This window comes from Colobus angolensis, unplaced genomic scaffold, assembly GCF_000951035.1.
Source record: "Colobus angolensis palliatus isolate OR3802 unplaced genomic scaffold, Cang.pa_1.0 Scaffold166, whole genome shotgun sequence".
Taxonomy (NCBI): domain Eukaryota; kingdom Metazoa; phylum Chordata; class Mammalia; order Primates; family Cercopithecidae; genus Colobus; species Colobus angolensis.
In genome coordinates, this window is record NW_012114777.1 from 1,227,344 (window position 1) to 1,238,696 (window position 11,353).

General features: G+C 45.3%; 1 protein-coding gene across 2 annotated transcripts in view; it reads right to left on the reverse strand.

Annotated features, from left to right (window-relative positions):
• The window catches only part of LYN (LYN proto-oncogene, Src family tyrosine kinase), a 73,408-nt gene that overhangs the window by 34,532 nt on the left and 27,523 nt on the right, over positions 1-11,353 (reverse strand). For both annotated transcript variants that reach the window (XM_011937573.1, XM_011937572.1), the window contains exon 9: positions 9,766-9,842. In XM_011937573.1, the coding sequence (XP_011792963.1) occupies positions 9,766-9,842 (77 nt within the window). The remainder of the gene's footprint in view (positions 1-9,765; positions 9,843-11,353) is intronic.

Below are 11,353 nucleotides of genomic sequence, written 5' to 3' on the forward strand. Positions count from 1 at the left end.
GCTGGGATTACAGGCTTGAGGCACCGCGCCCGGCCTCAAACCAGTCTTAACTGGGGGCAAGGGCTACTTTTGGTGACTCAGTTTTTAAATGCTTCTCATTGTGTTTCACAAAGCCCCACGAGCTGCATAGCTACAGACACAAACGCTTCCAGCACGTGCTCCGAGGGTGGGTGAAGAATGCTGTGTTTCTACAGAAGTCTACAAAACCATATATTTTTAAAAATCAATAATTTAAGTTCCTCTCTCAGTAATTTTATTTCATTTTATTCCATCACAGAAGAAGGCCAGTATGAACCTACTTTAAAAAATAAGAATGAGGCCGGGCGCGATTGCTCACGCCTGTAATCCCAGCACTTTGGGAGGCTGAGGTGGGCGGATCACCTGAGGTCAGGAGTTCAGGACCAGTCTGGCCAACATGGTAAACCTTATCTCTACTAATAATACAAAAATTAGCTGGGCGTGGCACACGTTTGTGATCCCAGCTACTCACAGGCTGAGGCAGGAGAATTGCTTGAGCCTGGGAGTCGGAGGTTGCAGTGAGCCGAGATCGTGCTATTGCACTCCAGCCTGGGTGACAAGAGTGAAACTCTGTCTCAAAAAAAAAAGAATGAGAAGTGCACGGTTCCATTTAAGTACAAAGAGAAATCACATTTTTTTCAAGAATGAGGTGTGCTAAGTGATGAGGGAGGCATGGAGAGAAAAGCGGCAGCAGAGGAGAAAGAAAAAGAGGAAGAGGAGTCAGCCAGGGCTAGGGAGAAGGCTGTGCAGGCAGAGAACAGGGTTCTAGGAATCAGGAAGAGGGAGAGAGGCCGAGGGCTTGACTTCCACCCAAACCATGTCACTCAGAAGGGTCCGGTCAGGTTCTCAAAGACTTCCGTGTCGCAAAGTCCCGTGGCAGTTTCCCTGTTCTCTGACTGCGCGTCAGAACTCCCTGTCACCTGAGCTGCAACCCCACCTCCTCCTTACAGGCCACTGTGCTTCTGGTGTCCCCAGCCTACTCTCTGACTTGTCCCCCTCAGCCCTTTCTTTGGGGTCTGTCTGGGGCTGTCCTCTGTCCCTTCCCACACTCTCTAGGGGGCCTCATCCAACCCCTATTTATATGACTGTCTGTGGTGCCAGCCTCCCTGAGGCCTCTAGCCCCAGACCCCTATACTAAAACGCCTGTCCATGCTAGCTGCCCATCTGTAGCTGATGTTTCATGGCACTTCAAACCCAGTATAGCAAAACTAATTTCATCAGCCACCTCAACCCCGTGCCCGCAATGGCGGTCCTCAGTTGCCCCACGCACATTCCTTCTCTATTTCTATGTGCCTGTGATAGGGAACACTGACCTCGCTCAGGCCCATCCTCCCTCCCTCATCCCTGGACTCTAGCTTTCACCCCTTCTAATCATATTTGTATACGGTGGCTGGGGCAATTTTTAAAGAACAAGTCTCATCCTATCACATTCCTGCTGAAATGCTCAGTCGATCCCCATTATCCCCAGGCAACTCACCTCAGTTTCATAACTCAGGCCTCACACCTGCTTCAGGGGCAGCACCAGGAAAGCCACTTGGTTGAGAGGTTTAATTATCTCCACACTTGGGCTGAACTCCTTCGGGTGCTTCTTGGCTTTAGTGAAGGGGTGGGGAGAGGGCCTAAGAATCTAGCTCTGAATTGAAAAAGCTCAGAATAAGTCCTGTCCGTTTCAGGGTGTACCCTTTAGACACGAGCTCTGTTTGCTTTTGTTTTGTTTTTTTTAGAGGCAGGGTCTTGCTCTGTCACCTAGGCTGGAGTGCAGTGGGCATGATCATAGCTCACTTGAGCCTCAACTTCCCAGGTTCAATTGATCCTCTCGTCTCAGGATCCTGAGTAGCTGGGATTACAGGCACGACCATCACGCCTGGCTAAATTTTTTTTGGTAAAGATAGGAGTCTCACTGTGTTGCCCAGGCTGGGCTCAAACTCCTGGCCTCAAGCAACCCTCGCACTTCAGCCTCCCAAAGTGCTGGGATTACAGGCATGTGCCGGGCAGAGACGAGCTCTGGGCTAGAATGCAAACTCTCCCATTCCTTTTCCATCCCACCCATCCTGGTCTCAGTTTTAAAAAACAAAACAAAAACAACAACAAACACAGTAATAAAGCAAAATCTTAGGAGCATGAAAAGCTGAGAACTCTGTGATTCTCCAATAGTCAAAACAGACCAATTTCTATAAAGAACACCTTGGTGTGTTGAAGGAGAACAGAGGTAACATGAATACATATTACAGTAAATACAAAAAGCATCCACTAATGACTAAAAGGCATACTTTGACTAAAAGGGTAAAACTAAGTCTTGTTGAAACTATTTGCTGAGTACAAGCATTTTTATTTTGTACAGATACATTTTTTAAACTAGAGTTATCTACAAAACAGTTTACTCTTCCACAACTCAGAGTGAACAGGTCCAGTTTTTTTTTTTTTTGAGGTGGAGTTTTGCTCTTGTTGCCCAGGTTGGAGTGCAGTGGCACGATCTTGGCTCACTACAACCTCCGCCTTCTCGGTTCAAGCGATTCTCCTGCCTCAGCCTCCTCAGTAGCTGGGACTACAGGCACACACCACCACACCCAGCTAACTTTTGTATTTTTAGTAGAGACAGGGTTTCACCATGTTGGTCAGGCTGGTCTCGAACTACTGACCTCAGGTGATCCACCCACCTCGGCCTCCCAAAGTGCTGGGATTACAGCCATGAGCCACTGTGCTGGGCCTAGTTTCCTTAAGGTCCATGTCTCTCAGAGTGCCCCCCAAGTTGTTCTCTCCATATACCCCCACTTGCACCCCTATGTACTCCTTTTCTGTGCCCTTATGCACCAGGTTCCTACAACTGAAGACCCATCCCTGCATCCACACCTCTTCCCAAGCTAGCAGGGCTAATCTTGGCTCTCAGGGTCACCTCCTCCAGAAAGCCCACCTTCCGCCTGCTAGCCCACCCTACTACGCTCCCTTCTCCTCCATGTATTCTGAAAGCAGCATGTGGTGCCTGCTCTGACAGCCCTTGCCATATCCCGGGGCTGTACCTTGTCTTTGCCTGCAACTTACCTGCTCCCAATTCCATACCATGTGCCCTTTGCTCATCCCTCCTGACACAGTGCCTGGCTGTGCTCAGGACAGGTGTGTGGGTGAAAGGGAGGGGGCCACACCAAGAGGGTGAAGGGGGCTCAGGGAGAGCAAGCCATGTGCTGGAGACAAAGGTCAGCTGGGATTTACCCTCCACTGCTCCCTTCAAAATGCTTTCTTTCCTTCCTTCCTTCCTTTCTTTTTTTTTCTTTTTTTTTGAGATGGAGTCTCACTACGTCACTCAGGCCGGAGTGCAGTGGCGTGATCTTGGCTCACTGCAACCTCTGCCTCCTGAGTTCAAGTGATTCTCCTACCTTAGCCTTCGGAGTAGCTGGGATTACAGGCACGCACCACCAAGCCCGGTTAATTTCAAACTGCTTTCATCTCCACTTTTCAACTGTGACCAGCTGGTGATAAACTCTGCCCACTCCTAAACCACTTCAGTTCAATTCTAGCCTTGCAAGCTTCCATGATGTGTACCTAAAGAGAATAGTATTTTGTGACTTACGGTAGCACTCACCAGAAATTGCCACCTCTGGTCAAAGTAATATTAAGATAAGAGACAGATGTTGCCTGCAGGCCAAAAGCGCCACCACCTCCGACATACACTAACCCAAAGCTTCCCAATCAAATTTAAAACAAAAATAAATTCTGCCTTATTTGCTATTTTAACAGCCAGTCTTGATTCCTCTTGCTTAAATATGCAAAACAGCCCCATCCCTACCTTAACAACAACAAAAAAAGAGTTCCTGTTTCATACTATTTTTAAATGACAGTTTCCTATTCCTTTGGCTTTTTCAGAAGGAAACTGCATATGATCCACTTTTGCAATTCTGACAGTAACTCTAGTTTCATTTGTCCATTTTCTAAGTTTTCATGGTCAAAGTTTAAGCTAAAAACATAACACTCATTATTCAAAAAAGATAAATAGAGCATTTAAGTGCCCAACATGTGGGTACTGCATTAACGTGATATATTTGTGTTCCTTTATTTAGAGCAATGTTAAAATCTTATATCAATGTCATCTGCATAGCCTCAAAATCATTAGTTGCAACTTTTGGTGATGATTCACATAGATAGTCTAAATAGAAGGAGAGGTCCCTAGTCATGGAATATTAAAGCTGAGGCTGTGGGAAACCTAACCCATGCCTCCCATCTCAAAGATGAGGACACTGGGGCCCACAAAGTGATTTTCCCCCCGCAGAAGTAGGTTTTCCGGTTCTTGGCTCTGATTTCTCCATCATTAACATCATCTAGGCTCCATTTAAAAAATCACAGCAACGAGAAAGAGCTAATCACCAGTTGTGTTAACATTTGTATACTGAGAAAGCTCCAAGCGATGCCCACTCAGGGACCACCACATCCTGACCACTATGTGGCCCCCTGTATCCAGAGAGGCACCCGGCTCAGATTCCTCTATGAAATTCATGAATGTCTTCTTCAGTGCTGGCTGTTTTTCTCTCTAAGGAGGCTCTTGTGCTTGAAAGAGTGATTGGGAATGTATAGGCCTCAGTAAGAGTCATGTATGAGAATTTCCACATGGAGGGGAGATTATATGTGGAGTGGGGAGCAGATCTGGTCTCCTGGTTAAACCACAAACCACGTCAATCACCTGCGGCTTCCACTTGCCATCACATCTGACTCGACATCTCAGTGCAACTCTCCTTCCAGTTTAAGTGAACTAAACAGGAGGACGCTATCAATCAAGGTTATTACTAATAAAAGCTTTGAAGATAAAGCAGATGATTCACTGAGATTATAGCCTTGAGGTGGAATATGAGCATCAAACACATCTCTTACGTTCCAGACAAAGAGACAGAAGAAGAGACTCACTTTGGATGGTATTGGCAAATATTCTAGAAACTTCCCCCTCCAGACCGTTCAAGCCTGATTTACCACCAACATACTGGTGAGTTTCAACCAAGAGATATTACAAGGGATTCCAAATCTATACACTGTTTTCTCAGTAGTACAACTATGAGGATGTGCTCAGAAAGCTCTGCTGTTAAAAGGCCCTCCTACTCAAAAAGGTCGAGAACTTCCTAGACAGAGTTTTCCTACCTTCTTCATTTTACCAATTTCCACTTTAAAATGTGGCTTTAAATTTAATACTGGGGGCAAAATATACCTTAAGCATAACCTCTACCTTGGCAATAAAGACTTTTGAGGTGGAAAAAGCTAAAGAAAACATTAATTTTGATGGTCAAAATCCATAACGGGGAAAATGCATATCACAGTAGTGTTGAGTGCAAAATGACCATAGCAGCAACTGTAACCATGAGACAACAGCAGGCTGCAGAGGAAAGAATCAGTTATCTTGAGTCAGAAGTCCCTGGATGAAGTCCCAGCAATTCTGCATACTAGCTCAGTAACCTCGGACAAGTCCAAGTTCACCTCGTTATCTGTAAGAGGTACTAAACAACAAAATATATGCTTTCAAGGCTGTTGGGTTCAAATTAGATAATGGAGGTGTAAGTGTTGTATCAACCAGAAGAAGCTAAAATAAATGTCACTTGTTGCCATGATAATAACAACAACTCTGATTTTGTAATTTTTTTGTTTTGCTTTGTTTTGTAGATTCTCGCCACGTTGTCCAGGCTGGTCCTGAATTTCTGGCCTCAAGTAATCCTCCCGTTTCAGCCTCCCAAGTAGCTGAGACCATAGGTGCATGCCACTTTTCTTGGCTTGATTTTGCAGTTTTTACTGACTCACAAACAATTGTTTCATTTTTAGTAATTTTTGCACTTCAGAGATACTGCCACCAAAGAGTAATAAATGCTTTGATTCACTCGGTCTGGATTACAAGATGATTTATTTGCTCTCCAAACTGCAACTGTAAATTTTTCACTTCTTTTTCCTCTCAATTTGACAAGTCTATGATTCCATCTCAGCTTCTGATGAAGGAAATCCCCACTGGTTTTAACCCCTTGTCTTTCCAAGCTCATTTTTTCTTCTCTGACATGTGGCCTAAAAGCTGGAAGGGAATTACGCAAAGTCTCTCTGCTCTGAAAGTATCAAACTTCCTTTGCAAAGAGGTATTTTCCTATTTCAGCACAAAAAGCACTAAACTGCTTAATTTAATACAAAGAGAAAAGCAACGGGTAAAGCTGCTCTAGTCAGGATTTCTTAATCTATGTTGAATGGGCTATGGATGGTTGGAGAGTGTGGATTATTACACTTGGACTCAGACAAGTCTTTCAGAACTCATCCTGCGACAGGAAGTGATGAAATCAGCTCTCATGTGAACTGTGATGCTGTCATGTGCACTAGCCACTTCCTGTCTCAATGGGCAACAGGGGAATGAGGACGGGAGAGTAGGGCATGGGGAAGTGGGTAGTGGGGAGCGGGAAGTGGGTAGTGGGGAGCGGGAAGAAGAGGCCAAATATAGACGGTGGGAAAAGTCCCAACTTTGCCCCTCACAGTTTCCCTTATTCGTCTAGGGCTGGGATTAAGTAAACTGGGTTATTTCTACTCCCAATGACCAATCTCTCATTGTGAAAATCTGCTGAATTTAACTACCCCCTGTGAACCTTCAATTTCCCAACTCTGATGCTATTGACGAGGGTTATGGAAGACAGCAAGCCGCATCATTATTGCATAGCATACTAACTGTTTAGTTAGAGCTAACACAGCAAATGGACTTCTGTAATTCCTCTTCTGCTTTATCCCTAAATTCTCACCCTAAAGAGTAAAGTGGGGGGAAGGTATAGAAAAGGTTGGATTATCGAAGTATCTGGGCACCAGCTATCTCTGTCACCCTTGGGCAACTTTAATAACACTTACTCTTGTCATGATATTCACTATGGAAAAGTGATAGAGTTAATTGGTGGCACATGATAGAGAAGGAAAGGAAAGATAATGCACAGATGGCCTTCTTGGCACAGACAGATCATTTCAGAAAGGTGTGTGAGGGAGGAGGAGGAGCACTGGGCAGCAGTGGTCATCAGTGAGGGCATTCCAGGGGGACAAGGGAGCAGGTGCAGTGAGCAGAAAGTGGAAGTGGAAGGTATCGGATTTCAGGCTGAAGCTGAAGCGTACACACCCTACTCCTTGTTGCCAAGGGTAAGACCCCCTTCTCAAATTATCTGTATTATAATAAGAAAAGCCACAGGTACAAGAAGCAGATAATGATTAAGGATGGAGAACAGGTGGTCTCACCAGCGCCACCTTGAGGGAAGGGCTGGGAAAGAGTCTGAGTGAGGTTTGCAGCTTGAGCAAAGATGAACTCAAAAGGAGCCAGTGCTTAGTTGTAAAGAAAATGAATTTTGTGCTGAATGAACACACTTAGGGTCCTGCCAGCTGCTGCTGACCCGTGACTCTTCCAGTGACCCTAAGCAGTTCATGCACTTGAGCCAGATGTCCCATGGGTTCCACGAAGGGGCCACTGCTAGGAAAGAGACCCTGGACCTGTGAACATGAGCTCACCTGGCATGGGCTGGATTTGGTAAACTGGCTTGGATGGAGACCAGTGGTGCTGGCCTTTATTGCCCCCAGACCCTCCTGTCACCGAGGGGCCTCAGCCCCATCAGAGTTGACAGGAGAGTCAACGGAAGCCCCTGGAATCCACAGCACAACGGTCACAGTCAATGCCAGGCTCTGTGGTAACCTTCCTCATAAGCTACGAAGGTCTAGAAAGTAACTTCTCCCCCTATTCATTTCTAGGTTAGAAAAATTACTCTTCAAAGTAATGGTTGTAATTCACTAAATTAAAGACTCAGCATAGAGGCCTTGACTTGAACCTTAAAAGTTTTGACTATGTCAAGGTAAAGTCTTATGAGATAAGCCATGCAAAACCCAATACAAAATACCGATGTGACAAAATAAAGTCATTCTCTGGGTATAGTACGTACCCAAATGTGTGTCATTTCTACCCTAAAGAACTGTGGGCACAGATCAGACCCCCAGCAGATGGAATGGCTGTGACCACTCAGGCCCTCCAGGCCATATGTCCCAATGTTCCATAGCCCTGTCCAAGTGTGACAAACCTTTGTTACACTCCTCAAGTCTCTTGACCCATGGGGACACCCAAATCACCACCTGAGTAGAGGGCCTCATTGATCCGTGTACGTATGACCCAAGTTTATCAGACCTTCCGCTTTCTCCATTTCCTCATCTGTTTTCTACACGGGTTCTAGAGCTGTGCCCAACCCCACTTATTCCTCTTACTGTAGAGAGGTGGTTTTCAAACTATAGTTCTGGAAACCTTGGAATCCCATGGAGCATCCCAGGGGCCAGCATAGACTTTGAGGACAGGGTTAAAAAGGGAGGGCTGCTGGGTCCTTTCCTTACCCCTCTGTTCCACCACAGCAATTATGCTTCTTTCTTATTAGATGTTGGCATTTCAGGGCACACTTGAATTTCCAACTCAGATGAGGAAACTGTTAGGCTTGCCGAGTCCCGGAGGCGGAGAGGATGCCTGAGCAGTGTGACTCACCCATCACACACCTTTACTGGAAGGATGGGCACTGCCCTCCCTTGGGTTTTCCCAGCTTCCACCAGCAGGCTCTGAAGTGCTTGTGTCCGTGCCAAGCATGGGACACAACAACATCTGTGTTTGATGTGACCCTCAACAACATCTCCGTAAAGTAGGAATTACCATTCTGCTTTATAGGCGAATAAAGTAGCCCAAATAGGTAAAGGGCTTCCGAAATTGAAGCGGTATGGCTATCGAGTGGCAGAGCCAGGACACAAACTCCAGTCTCCAGGTTCTAAATGCCAGCTTAGCCCACGATGCTCTATTACAGAAACTGTGTCCAGCCCTACCTTACGTGAGGTGCTTCACCTCTGTACTCACGCATTCCTTGGATCTCATATTCCCAAGAAGGCTGTAGCGATTTCCTAACTAAAAGAGGGTGTGAGGGAAGAAGTGGGAGTGAAAAAGGAAGACTACAGGGACCAGCCTTCCCTAGAACTTCTATACATCTCTTGCTACATACACTGGGCTTCATGAAACCACCCATTGCCAATACTGAAAAACAAGCAAGCAAATTACTGAACATGACTAATGGACACAATGAAAGTAGTAAAAGTCAGCAGCTGGCATCATTCAAGTGTGCATTTCCTTGATATTTTGGGCACATGGCGGGGCTTCTAGATAACCTGCTTCTGCTCTTAAATACACTTCAGGAAACATGTTATTCCAAAGTAAATAAACAGGCAACTCCTAGACTAGTTCTAAAAATAGTACAAATGAATATTTCACAGAAACCTGATGGCACATCCAATGAGAAGGAGCGAGAAGAAGAGTAGCAGGAAAGGGACATAGGTCTTCCGTTTTCAAGAATACGGAAGACTTAAAAGTATGCATACATTCTATTCGTAACTTAAATAAAACGTATGCATCATTTAAAAGCTGCGGTGCTTACATAGTATGGAACTGCCTCTCCCAAATGCTGAGAAAGTGATTGATTCAACTGCACTGTTTCTGTGACTTGTGAAATGAACATAAAGAGGTTGACTTGGCTTATAGAAGATGATATTCAGGTCAAAACTCAACACGTGCACACAATCCATGTGAATCTCCTATTACTATCTCCAAGAATTGTACCGTGGAAGGTCTTTTTCTCATAACTGCTGTTAGGAAACATTCAACAGAAATTCCTTCTCCCTGGAACAATAACTCCTTCATGAATTTGACGCAGGGAAGTCTTTGCAAATGCACATGCACATGGGGCTTTCTGAATATGTTACCTGAGCAGAAAAGTCAATGAGCTTTGGAAGCAGCACTTTGCCACCTTCCTCGCTCTTCAGGAAATCCAGCAAACTGCCTATGGAGAAAGAAAGAACAAGTTAGTGCAGTTCAAACACGCAAGAAAAAATCCAAACAAAATTCACATCATCATTATTATTACAGGGGAACCCCCCACACTATGATTGGCTTTGCAATTCTCTATGGTTAAATAAAGCCTTTTCCTGACATTGGTCAAACCCAGTCCCCTCTAATCTGTTACTTTTGACCTGATGTGAAACATAGCATGTGCTCCAGGTGAGAATGTGTGTGGATACCACTTTTCTCACTACAGGTGTCTGAGAATCATGCATTTCAGAGTACTTGCCACCATGATCCACTCACTGCAGCCTCCCAATCTTTAGCGAGCTCACTGGAAGGCCTACCCACTGCAGACACTTAGCCAGGTTCACTCCCATCTGTATCCAGCAAAAAGCACAGAACTTGGCACATACTGTAGGTGCTCATTGAATGTTTTTTGAGACAGGGTCTTACTCTGCCACCCAGACTGGAGTGCAGTGGCATGATTACAGCTCACTGTAGCATCAGCCTCCCAAGCTCAAGCAATCCTTCCACTTTCAGCCTCCCATGTAGCTGAGGGTACATGCCATCACATCCAGCTAATTCTTTTATTTTTTTGTAGAGATAGGATTTCACCATGTTGCCCAGGCTGGTCTCAAATTCCTGGACTCAAGCAATCCTCCCACTTTGGCCTCCCAAAGTGCTGGGATTACAGGTGTGAGCCATCACGCCTGGCCTCAATGAGTATTTGATGAGTGAACTGCACTTTGGAAAAAAGTAAAACCTACCTAAGAAGGAGTGTGCTGCTGAGCAAACTCTCCAACCTCCATGGCTTCATCTCTAAAATAAGACCTGTTTTTCCCCTAGAACTTTAAGTACCAGCCTCACGGGTAGCCTTGGTCAAGTTGTTTACCTCATCCAGGTCTCTGTAAAATGGGCATGTACTAGAGGATATATTAGAGTTTTGGGGAGGTTGGAATCAAACGTTGCATCCAAAGCACATACCATGATGGTTGGCAGGTAGCAAATGCTCAGTAAACATTATGCAATCTCATCAATGACACAGAACAATAGTACTTAGCCCTCAGGCTGCTGAAAAGACTAAGTGAGATCACCCATAGAAAGCACCAAGAGCAGTCTGGTGTATAGTAAGTGCTCAGTAAATATTAGGCATTGTTGGCCAGGCTTGGTGGCTCACGCCTATAATCCCAGCACTTTGGGAAGTCAAGGCAGGTGGATCACCTGAGGTCAGGAGATCAAGATCAGCCTGGCCAACATGGTTAAATCCTGTCTCTACTAAAAAATACAAAAATTAGCTGGGCATGGTTGCAAGCACCTGTAATCTCAGCTACTCAGGAGGCTGAGGCAGGAGAATCTCTGGAACCTGGGAGGCAGAGGTTGCAGTGAGCTGAGACAGTGCCACTGACTCCAGCCTGGGTGATAGACAGAGACTCTGTCTCAAAATATATATATATGGCATTGTTACATAGGAAAACTCATATTAACATCTATCTTTTTTTTTTTTTTTTT